The sequence below is a fragment of the Brassica rapa genome, chromosome A09 (assembly GCF_000309985.2).
Source record: "Brassica rapa cultivar Chiifu-401-42 chromosome A09, CAAS_Brap_v3.01, whole genome shotgun sequence".
NCBI classification, from domain to species: Eukaryota; Viridiplantae; Streptophyta; class Magnoliopsida; order Brassicales; family Brassicaceae; genus Brassica; species Brassica rapa.
In genome coordinates this window covers 25,376,750-25,389,737 of record NC_024803.2, presented here as the reverse complement: position 1 = coordinate 25,389,737, position 12,988 = coordinate 25,376,750, and the positions used below count along the sequence as shown (strand labels likewise).

The window sequence follows — 12,988 nt, the reverse complement described above, 5'->3', positions numbered from 1 at the left end:
TATTTTTAATGGATAGATTACATACGTTAATACTTCATCAAACCACCAAAGTTCGCTACTATCAAATTAAATATCATAAATCATCCAAAATCAGATAAGATATTATGTGCGTTTTGAAAAATAATGATCATCTTCATCCATAAAAGAGTTTTAGACCGTTAATTCACTTCTATTAAATGGATTTTCATTTTTTTGTGTAACTGAGGGATTATGTACCAAAAATCCAAATTAATCTATGGGACTTGTGAAAATATTGTAATATCAAAATTTCAAAGTGATTAACGAGCAAATATGATTAAAGTACAAGTTATCAAATCATGGCCTACAAACTCCATAATGTGCCATTCAACCGATAGACTACACTATGAATTAATATTTACATGAAAATCTCGTGCTATTATATCTGATAATTAATAAACTCCTAATTTCTCAAAAATATCAAAATCAAAGTATCTAATACCTGATAAAACTCTTGACATGATTACACTTGATTTAGTCTGATTTTGAGTAGAACTCAAATATATTTCACTAATGTTACATAAACCTTTCCATGATTTTATTGAATATATACTAGTTTTTTGTTAGTGTAAAATTTGGATAAAAATACTAAAAATCGATTTTGCCAAACATATGCTAGTTTGGAACACCTTCAAAAGCTAAAGATGTTGATTAACTAATAATTAACTTGATAATAGTTTCGGGGGTTGGCATTTTCTTGGGGAGGGTGATTCTTTTTAGTATATATTTTATTTAATTTCTCCTAAACAGGCAAGATCTGGATCTGATTTACAAGGTTGTCGGCGGGCAAAAAGTTCGCCAGAAATAAGAGAAACGTGAAGACCTCGTAATTGCAAGGTTTCAACAAAATTTAACAATAAAATTAGGTATATTCAGCCTGCTATATAATCGAGTAATTAAGCAAAGAAGAAAATTAAACTTTCACACACTTTCAAATGGCAAATGAACAGTAAAGAGATTAGGGCATGGGTTGAAAAGCAATTGCTCATATTACGTCCGTCCACTTATCAAAAAAATTCGCTTACGTAAACGAAATCACCTTTTAAAACAAAACAACTAACATCCATTAAAAGATCTGCTTTTGCTAACAATAAATAATAAATAAAACAGTAGAGAATCAAGAACAAATCACTTATCAGGCTTTAGTAATGTCCCCCAATCGCACAATAGCGAAATTACTTAATAATTATGTTTTAAACTTAATAATAAAATACAAAAGTTCGAAGGACCTCGACTCGAGCTGGATCCCTCTTCACTTGTCTGTATATATTTATTGGTTTCTTTTGTTTTATTTTATTAAGATATCAACATCCATACCAAATTAATTTGAACTATTTTTACAAGAAAAAACTTAAAAAGATTAATAAATCGTGGTGGTATTCGGTCATAAACGATCTATTTATCTTTATGATGATGGAAAAAAACAACATTTAATATTCTATAGTTTTTGTAGCGTAAGAACTAAATTCATGATTCGAACAAATGATTAAAACTTGTTTTCAAAGTTTAATATAATTTTACTCTAAAACAGATAAAATATTTGCTATAACAATCTTAATTTGTTACTTCATAGAAAAAAAATGCATGGAGAGAGTTTGAGTTTATAACAAATGTCTTATATATGTTGATATCTTGATATTTGTCCTCGTGTTTTTTTTCCTCCTTTTTATAAGCCTAATGTATGTCTCTTATCCTAATTTGTTTTGCTAGACTTTTAATTGTATAATTTTTTTATGTACTAGTTTTATCTTAAGTTTTCTCTCTAGTTTGAATGTGTTCACGGCCAAATCTCATTAAATTTGGTTGGATGGATCTTTCTTGTCGAGCCAGGATTTTAATGCATAATTGAATTTGGTCTTTTGATTATATTATGTTCAACACCAGCACCTTGGATGAGACAATAACCTGAATCAGCCCCTTTCTTAGCTCTCCACTCTAACTGTATTTGATTGGTCCAAGTTATATTTATTCACAGCTCATAAGATATAGCTGGATAAATTTCATTTTTTCGTCTTGCGTAATGTTATCATAAAATATTTAGACGGTGGATTTTATTTTAATGCCTAAGTACGGCTCAGTTTTCGTAATAAACTAGGTGACTAAATGTTTCATTATGTTTTTAATATATTTGATTATTTTTCTTTTTTGTTTCTTCGGTTTATGAGTACGGCGACGACGGTGCGACGTTGGTTAAAGAACAAAGATCAATACATATGATCAACTGTATAAATTTGATTAGTTCAAACAGTACAATATGTGAAATATGTGATTAGATTGCATGTAGGCTGTAGCACTATGTTTATATATATAAACATGCTACCAAATAAATTGAATTTTAGTGAAAAAATGTTGTACAAATAATTATTTGAAAAGCTAGTCAAGTAGTTTTGGACCTTTCTAGTGTAGCATATATCTTCTTGCGTATACATAAGCAATCAAAAACATTACAAAAAGGTAAGAAGTCATACAAGAAAATGATAAATTTTCTTTGTGTTAAAATGATAAATTGCACGAGAATGTTTCCGTGTGTACCTTCAAACATATTTACTGAGTCAAACTGTCAATATATGTTCTCGTTGTTGAATATCTGTTGCGTTAGAAGTTCTGATTTCAAAGCATAATGGTAGTGTAAACATAGAAACCCTACCGAATAAGAAATGACGACACAGTCCCGTCCACTATATGTACTTGCTCCAGCAACCACAAAGGCAGAAGGCCCCTCCAACTGTTCGTGTGTGATAAGTTACATCGGCTTCAGTTATCACACTATATAAGTATAGATTTATATAGATGTGAGTAATGGACTCGTTGACAAAAAATGATGGGACAATATGGACTAAAATTTACGAATTGGACTAGATTAGGCTAAGTAGAGGTCTGATCTAATCTGATTATAATTAAAACTCCAATCATATGAGAATTTGTGGATTTCTTTTCTTTATAAAATTTAATGACGTTGTAATTTTTGCTGTACCTTTGTAGCAGAGAGGAAAGTTAGCACGTCGTTAGAGTACAACACAATGTAAAAACAACTAATGTGATATATTGTTTGAACTTCTATCGATTTGGGTTTGGCTAAAATGGTCTAGAGTCTTAGAGATATTAATTATACAGGCCATTACATATCTAGGTAAATTTGTTAATTCAGTTTTGAAGATTTTATATTACTTTCTTAGCTAACTCATCTACATGGTCGGTTCTAGCTAACTAATGCACATAAATTTCAAAACTTCTGAATTAGATAGAAGAAATATTAGTGAGATTCATAGTAAAATGTTTATATATCTCAATATGTTAAGTTCAGGCATGCTCATCTAGTGCACCCCAATATCTTAATTTTATATGAAAGTTGCCAGATTATAAACTTAGACGACCAGTAATATTATAATTAAAATTTAATCAATATCTTAAAAACTTAATTGATTTTGAAAAGATCTTAAAATTGTTGGTTTGATATATTAAATATATTCATGCATCCTGGAGTGTTATATCTTAGCTATATCATTATATGTGTGACTAATTATCCACTAAGTTCATAAGCAAAAGAGCCTAGAGGTGACTCAAACGGATCAATTATTGTTAAAGAAACAAACAGTAATTTATCTTTTAGAATTATGATTACGTTTTACTATTTCAGACATTGATACATCATTACATCATACCTTATCGACTATATTGGAATATTTTTTCAAATATAAAGCAAATCATGACCTAATTCTTCCATACTACATTTGCTTTTTTGTTAATTACTAAAAGTCTCTCTGCACTTGGCTCTTTTTATTTTCTACGCCACTAGTTTTACTTTCTACATTAAATTTAAAATTTCATCATTAGATAAGTTTTGAACTTATTCATCACCCTATCATATTATACCCGGAAGTTAATTTATACAGTAGAAAAATATTTAATTTACTAAACTTGTGCCTTGCAGGAATTTGGGCAACTCTGCACCACTTATAATATTTGTATTATCTTATCAATCCATATACGTGTGCATGTAGAGTGACATGTCTCGTTTCGGTCGATAGCTATTGGTGAGCTGTATGTAATCTGATCTATAAATTGTAGTAGTACTAGATTTTAGTGGCCTGTATAATCGCAACTATATATGCTTCTTTAGTGACCACTGGATTACGCTTTGATTGTTTGTGATTAAATGTCTAAAATGACTCTCCACGTACAGCTCTTTTAATCCTAGTGATTAACGAAAGGTCATTTTACTTTCAAATGATTGAATTAGTGGTTAACCAAGCAAGAAACCGGTGATTTAAGTCAATTCCAAATATGGCACGGTAAACAATAATTTTCCTGCCAATTTATAGGGCAACTCCAAATGCGGCACTTTAGTTAGGGAGAAAGAAATGTCCTGAAATATAGTGCTCCCAGTCCTCCTGCTTAACTTCGTCAATTTGACAAACAAATGAGGAATCAAATTTATCAATGGACGATGATCAATACGAGGGTGGTTTGGCTACTTGGTTTGGCCTCCAATAAAGCCCAGGCTATATACTATATGTTATACACTTATGTTCTAGCTCAAACATAAATCATAAAACATTTTTTTAACATTATGGTTTGTGATATATGTTAGTCTATGTTAAAGGTTTATGAAAGCCAAGGCTTCGCACTGGTGGGCTTCCTATTTTTATTTCGAATTTATTACTTTCGTTTGAAAGAACCACTGAGGGGGGTTCTCAATCAGTTCTTGGTCTTTTTCATCACATACTATGTTATACACTTATCTTTTTGGTTATATATTCAGAAAAAATTTCAGAGTTGATCATGTTTAAGTTAGAGTGGTAGAATGATGAGTGACCTATTAGGACGTGATATATGATATTGTGCAAATGAGACTAAAACATGGAGAAAAGTCATATGTTGATAGTAGGGTCAATAAAAAAGTATTTCGAGTTTTCCAAAATTAATGCACACGCCTTTTACATATGATATTTTCCACAAACAAAGAGCAGGAGTGAGAAGCGCATTAGCCGTGGACGGCCATGGCATTAAAATGATATTAGAACGAACCCAAGCAAGTGTGTTTGGGCTCACAGTAACATGAGTAACGATCTTGGGACACAGTGATGATGTTATGTTCTATGAGAGGGGATGCTTGTAACATCTTGGTTTGTGATATTTGGTAGTGAATGTTAAAGGTCTTATAAGAATTGGTTTGAATACTTATGTCAAAAATGTGCATTTATCTTTTTGGTTAGACATCTAGAAATTTTATTAGTGTGCTTAAGTTGGAATAATGGAATGATACGTGATTTATTGGAAAGTGATTAGTGATTGATACAATCCAGGATGAACCAACCCTAGAAGAACCTGGCGATGAGCCTGAATGGATGTAATTGTCAAGTGATTATGAAGAAGATGATATGGACCATAACCAAACTAAAGATCTGTCTCTCTCGGCTCAAACTGAAGATAACCAGAAGAATGATCCATTTGCAATCTCTGTTGAATCTATTACAAGATCCAAGTCCAAGAAGCTTATTCAGAATATGGCGTGCATTATTCAGAACATAGATATTGAGGATCAGCTACTGGGCCGAGCAAACACTAGCTCAACCGCCTACAATCACTTTTCGGTCTCTTAGAAGTATCAAATCAATTCGCTAATTTTCTACCTATGGTTTCAAAGTGGGCACTTTAGAAAGACGCCTTGAGCACTTCGGAGCTATAGGGATTTTGGCAGATTCAAAGTGGACACTTTGGAAATCCACCACCTAAACCACTATTTTCTTTTCCCTAAGTACGCATGCACGATTTTGTATGTTCTCTAGGTGCTCATGCACGAATTTGACTTGTCTTTCCTTTTAAACTTTTTTTGTGAGGTGTGTGAACCCAAAACAATCAACAAGCTCTCAATTTGTCTGGTGTGTCAAATCCAGAGTGAGAGAGTGGAGAATCTGAGGTCCTTTTCGCAATCCTCAGTGTTTCAATCTATCAAACCCTTTCAACCCAACCATCCATAAACCCAAATACGACCATCAAACAAATATCCATCAAAAACCTCATCTTTTAATCTGTCACCGAGCAGATCCAACCAAAATCAGAATAATTTTTTTTGGGAAAAAGTCATTAAGTGGTATCAGAGGAACCTCTCTGTAGATCTACAAGTTCTGGACTATTTTTCTGTTTTTATTCTATCAGAGTTTGAAAGTTTCTCAGAATTCAAGTTCTGATCTTTGGGAATTTTGTTTTTCTCTTAAATATGAGAATCTCTGTTCTGCAACTTTTAAATCTGATTATTTGTGTTCTTATATGTCTATATGTTTGCAAAGTGAGCTAAATATGATTTAAAAAAAAAATCTCCAGGAGAAATCGGGTTTAGTCTAGGAGAAATCAGACTGAGGTATGGTAAAATCACTTGCTCATCCAAAATCTTGCAATCTGTCTATCTGTTCTTTTCTTTGGGATTTTGGGTTTCTGCAGTTTCATTTGATTGGGTTGTTTATAGAATATTGCGAAATCACCATTATCAAAACACTGAGAGAACAAAAGAAAATCGTGAGAGAGAGAGAGATTTCTGTGTGTTTCCTAAAGTTTGTTGATTTTGCAGGAAACCATGGCAAGTGATAACAATGAGCAACCGGAAGAGACAACACCTAGTGTCAATATTAACCCTTTCTAGATGCAAGCCATGATAGCTGAGATTACCAAGAATGTGACAGACAACATGACCAGAAGGGAAGAAAAAACTAATGAGTTCTTATATGGCACTAGACATCCAAGACCAAGATCTAATGGCTGTGCTGCAAGAAGAACAAGAGGAGAAGCTAGAATAGATGAATCAGATGATAGTTATTCCTCTTCAGGAAGAAGTGATAATAGATCCATGAGAGACCATAACCCTCATCCAAGAGCTGATGACAACCTGGGTAATATCAAGCTGAGAATTCTACCTTTCTTGGTAAGAATGATCATGATGCTTACATGGAATATGAAACAAGATGGAGCTAGTCTTTGAGTGCCAAAACTACATTGAAGAGAGGAAAGTGAAGCTTGCTGCAACTGAGTTCAGTGGATATGCAGTCAACTAGTGGGAGCAGTTTATGCACAAGAGGAGATACACTAGAATGGCGCCAGTTACTTCTTGGTATGAGATGAGACTCTCATGAAAGCTAGATTTGTTCCAAGTCACTATGACAGAGCTCTCCATCAGAAACTTAGAAGATTGACTCAAGGAACTAAGAGTGTTGAAGATTATTTCCAGGAGATGGAAACTATCATGATCAAGGAAAATGTTAATGAAGATGATGAATCAACCATGGCAAGATTCAGGGAGGTTTGAACAGAGATGTGCAGGAAAGACTTGAGATGCAGGAGTTCAATACCATGGAGGAGCTTTTTCATAAAGTTGTGCTTATTGAACAACAGAAAAAGCAGAAATCTTACACCAGAAACCAGTATGGAGCATCTTCTAAGCCAGCTTACAACAAAGAAGAGAAGATCTTTAACAAACCAAAAGAGGAAATTAAAACTTCTGGAAATGGCAGAGAAGACAAATGCAAAGCTCCCGCCACCAGATCCAGAGATGTGAAGTGCTTCAAGTGTCATGGAGTAGCACACTATGCCAATGAATGTTCAAACAAGAGAGCAATGATTCTGCTGGACGGTGGAGGATATGAAACTGAAGAAGAAAAACCAGAAGGCAGTACTGATGAGGAAGGCGTGGACTATCCATTCAAAGGAGAACTACTGGTTACTAGAAGAACTTTGAGTGTGAATCAGAAGGAAGAAGATCAAAACCAACGTGAAAACTTGTTACATACTAGATGTCAGATTCAAGACAAGATTTGCAGCTTGATTATTGATGGAGGAAGTTGCACAAATGTGCGAGTTCTTCTTTGGTTGAGAAGCTTACTCTGAAGGTTCAGAAACATCCAAAGCCTTACGCTCTACAGTGGCTTAGTGAAGATGGAGATTTGAAGGTTCAGAAACAAGTTAAGGTTTCCATCACCATTGGCATATATGCAGATAAGATACTTTGTGATGTACTTCCTATGGATGTTGGACATATTCTTTTGGGAAGGCATTGGCAGTATGATCACAAAGTGATGCATGATGGTTTCACAAATCACCACTCCTTTGAGCACCAAGGCAAGAAGATCACTTTAACCCATGAAGTTCACCTTGATCAGGTACAACTGAAAAACAAAAAAGAGGCTGGCAAGAAACAAAAGGTAAGAAACTCAAATTTTTTGTCAAGAATGTTGAGGTTAAGAGAAACATGTATGCACATCAGGCTATGATCTTGTTTGTTTACAAGAGAAGACTAACCTCATCTTCTGACAGTGCACCAGCTATTCCGAGTGAGTTTGATTTGATTTTGCAGGAGTATGGTGATGTTTTTGCAGAAGAGAATGTACAAGGCCTACCACCAATCCGTGGCATAGAACATCATATTGACTTTATGCCATGAGTTTCATTGCCAAACAGACCAGCTTACAGTTCTAATCATGTGGAAACATTGAAAATTCAGAGACAAGTCACTGAGCTTATGGAGAAGGGACACATCAGGGAGAGCCTTACTCCTTGTGTTGTTCATGTACAGCTTGTTGAAAAGAAGGATGGAACCTATAGAATGTGTGTCGATTGCAAAGCCATCAACAACATTACGGTAAAGTACAAACATCTCATTCCTCGTTGTGATGATATGCTAGATGAACTTCATGGTTCTTGTTATTTTTCTTAAATTGATTTGAAAAGTGGATATCATCAGATTAGAATAAAAGATGAAGATGAATGGAAAACTGCTTTTAAAACAAAACATGGCTTGTATGAATGGCTTGTGATGGCTTTTGGTCTAACGAACACCCCCTAGCACTTTTATGAGACTGATGAATCATGTTTTGAGGTCTTACATAGGGTTGTTTGTTGTAGTTTACTTTGATGACATCCTAATTTACAGTAAAACTTTGTCTGATTATGTTGAACATTTGAGAAAGGTTTTAGATGTCCCGAAAAAAGAAGTCTTGTTTGCTAGCTTTAAAAAGTGCTCTTTTGGAACATATAACCTTGTCTTTTAGGTTTTGTTGTGACTTCTCAGGATATACAAGTGCATGAAGAGAAAGTGAAAGCTATAAGGGACTGGCTAACTCCTAAAACCGTGGGAGAAGTACGAAGCTTTCATGGTTTAGCTGGATTCTATAAGAGGTTTGTAAAGGATTTTAGCACCATTGCTGCACCTCTCACTGAAGTGATAAAAAAATTGTGGGATTCACTCGGGTCCAACTCAAGAAGAGGCTTTCAATCTGCTGAAAGGGAAGGTGACTAATGCACCACTACTTATGCTTCCTGATTTTGTAAACTTTTGACATAGAGTGTGATGCTTCTGGTGTAGGTATTGGAGCAGTTTTGATGCAAGAGAAAAAACCCATTGCTTATTTCAATGAGAAACTTGGAGGTGCAACTCTGAACTATCTAAACTACGACAAAGAACTCTATGCCTTGACCCGAGCACTCTAGACTTAGCAAGACTATCTCTGGCCCAAGGAGTTTGTCATTCACACTGATCATGAGTCTTTGAAACACTTGAAGGGTCAAAAAGCTTAACAAAAGACATGCCAAATGGGTGGAGTTTCTGTAAACATTTCCTTATGTCATTCAGTACAAACAAGGTAACGAGAATGTGGTTGCTGATGCCTTTTCTCGGAGGTACACTTTTCTCTCTACTTTGGAGACTTAACTCCTCGGTTTTGATCAGATTAAGTCCTACTATGAAACTGATCCTGATTTCAAAGAAGTTTATCTTAAGTGTGATGAGGTTGCTGTAGAAATTTTTTTTAAAAATGATGCCTTTCTGTTTTATGAATCAAAACTGTGTGTTCCTAACTGTTCTTTGAGAGATCTCTTTGTCAGGAAAGCACATGGAGGAGGATTGATGGGTCACTTCGGCATTGACAAAACTTTGAAGAGTTTGCAGCATCACTTCTACTGGCCGAGAATGAGAAAAGATGTAGAGAAGATGGGTAATCAGTGTGTTACTTGCAAACAAGCCAAAGCAACAAACCAAACCAAAGGTATGTATATGTCTCTGCCTATTCCGTCTGAACCATGGGTAGATATCTCAATGGATTTTGTGCTTGGATTACCTAAAACTAGGAAGGAAAGAAATTCCATCTTTGTTGTGGTTGATATATTTTATAAGACGGCTCATTTCATTCACTGTCAAAAAACTGATGATGCTTCTTTGATTGCTGATTTTTTCTTTGGAGATGTGGTTAGATTGCATGGAATGCCTAGGTCCACTGTGTCTGATAGAGATACTAAGTTCTTAAGTCATTTATGGAAAATATTGTGGGCTAAACGTGGAACCAAATTTTTGTTTGCTACTACTTATCATCCTCAGAGTGATGGACAGACTGAAGTAGTTAACATATCTCTGTCTACTCTCTTGCGTGCAATCATTAAAAAGAATCTTAAGACTTGGAAAGATTGTTCGCCTCATGTTGAATTTGCATACAACCATTCAGTTCATAGGGCTACTAAGTTTTCTCCATTCCAGATTGTTTATGGATTTAATCCTTTGACTCCTTTGGATATGTTGTCTCTACCCTTGAAAGAACAAGCTAACCTTGATGGCAAGCAGAAGGCCGGATTTGTTGTGTCTTTGCATAAACATGTTAAGGAAAACATTGAAGCAACAACAAAGCAGTATGAGAAGTATGCCAACAAAGGGAGGCGTGAGCTGATCTTTAACCTTGGAGATTTGGTCTGGATACACCTCATGAAAGATAGATTTCCAAATGAAAGAAAGTCCAAACTGATGTAAAGAAGAGATTATCCATTCAAAGTACTTAAAAGAATCAAAAACAATGCCTACAAGATTGATCTCCAAGGTAAGTATACTGTTAGTTCATCTTTCAATGTATCTGACTTGGCATCTTTGAGGACAAATCCTTTCAAAAGAGGAGGGATGATGCAATCCAGGATGAACCAACCCTAGAAGAAACCTGATGATGAGCCTGAATAGATGCAACTGTCAAGTGATTATGAAGAAGATGATATGGACCAGAAGCAAACTATAGATGTGTCTCTCTCGACTCAAACTGAAGATAACCAGAAGAAGGATCCTTTTGCAATTTTTGTTGGACCTATTCCAAGTCCAAGAAGCTTATTCAGAAGATGGCATACATTATTCAGAACATAGATATTGAGGATCAGCTACTGGGCCGAGCAAACACTAGCTCAACCGCCTACAGTCACTTTTCGGTCTCTTAGAAGTATCAAATTAATTCGCTACTTTTCTACCTATGGTTTCAAAGTGGGCACTTTAGAAAGCCGCTTTGAGCACTTCGGAGCTATAGAGATTTCGGCAGATTCAAAGTGGACACTTTGGAAATCCACCACCTAAACCACTATTTTCTTTTCCCTAAGTCCTCATGCACGATTTTTTTTTATGTTCTCTAGGTGCTCATGCACAAATTTGACTTGTCTTTCCTTTTAAACTTTGTTTTGTTTCAGATCTGAACTTAATTATTATTTTTTATCAAAAGCTCTTTTCTTCTTTGGTGATTTATTTGTTCTCTGAACAACTTGATTGTGAGGTGTGTGAACCAAAAATAATCAACAAGCTCTCAATATGTCTGGTGTGTCAAATCCAGAGTGAGAGAGTGAAGAATCTGAGGTCCTTTCCGCAATCCTCAGTGTTTCAATCTATCAAACCCTTTCAACCCAAGCATCCATAAATCCTAATACAACCATCAAACAAATATCCATCAAAAATCTCATCTTTCAATCTGTCACCGAGTAGATCCAACCAAAATCAGAGTGAAAATCCTTAGAAAAAAATCATTAGTAAATAAAATCAAAACACAGAAAAAATCATGGAATAGTAAATACATATTTCAAGCCTCCAAAAATTTACCTGGTGAAATAAATAGTATATGTGTATATATATATATATATATTCATGTTTCAGTTTCAGTTTAAGTAAATAGTAAATTTATTTTATATACTTAATAACTTTTCTTTCTATTTTTATTTCGAATTAAGGCTATGTTGGAATATGAAAATTGTGTTACAGAATGTGGAAGTATTTAAGTTAAAAATTACTAATTACAAATAGTTTATTTATGTAGACAACTATTTGAAATTCTTAAATTTTGCTTAGATCTAAATGTTATGAATTCATAATGCTTTTATCGTGAATCGACCGTCTTATTTTTTTTTCTTTAACAATTCAAATAAACTTTCTATATTGATTGTGTAAAAAACCAAATTGCAAACAAGTATTTATACTGCTGAGACATACGTAACACTTATGGTATACAAAACTGCAAGACAATTAAGCTGCAGAAGAATTAATGAAGCAGTGTAAAATTTTAAAACTTACAGAACGATGGAATACATGTTAAATTAGTAAAATATTAATTTTATTTGTTATTCATATTTTTTTATAATTAAATACTAATATAAATAATTAAACTAATTATTACAAAATGTGAAAATAACTAAAATTTATTAAACATACTTTAGTTCTTATTATAAATATTTAGCTTATTATTCAATACGTTTAAATAACAGATTGACATTTTATAATATTATAAAAAACTATAGTATAAAATTATTGACAACATAGCTATTTTATCATTTAAAAATTTATTCCTATTTATTTAAAATTTTAAAATGGTATAAGAATATAATTTAATAATATGAAAGTGTCGATTTTGTAAACAATCTATTAAAATTTATTTTTCCATTTAATAAAAATTTATTTGTATTTTTTTCAGCAAAAACACAAATTTGTTTTTGCAGTTTTTTTTCATTCCTCAATTTTTGTTGATTGATAAAATACTTGCAGAACCACATTTAAAACGTCATTCCACCGTTCTGCCATTCCGCTAAGTTATCAAATTAGGACCAATATTTACAGTTCAAAGGTGCAGACTCACGTTTTTCAAGAAAAAAAAGAGTTGCATACTCACATTAAATCTAAATCTAATGAGGTCAGCCCGAC

At 33.7% G+C, this 12,988-nt stretch overlaps 1 protein-coding gene across 1 annotated transcript; it reads left to right on the top strand.

Moving 5' to 3' along the window:
* The first annotated feature begins 6,667 nt into the window (after positions 1-6,667).
* Positions 6,668-10,801, top strand: LOC103840327. Its single transcript, XM_033278446.1, has 10 exons — positions 6,668-6,937; positions 7,241-7,312; positions 7,405-7,728; positions 7,899-8,168; positions 8,273-8,392; positions 8,510-8,647; positions 9,077-9,296; positions 9,371-9,486; positions 9,638-9,684; positions 9,889-10,801. Exons 1-10 carry the CDS (start codon positions 6,668-6,670, stop codon positions 10,799-10,801), a joined length of 2,490 nt encoding a protein of 829 aa, XP_033134337.1.
* The last annotated feature ends 2,187 nt before the right edge of the window (positions 10,802-12,988 follow it).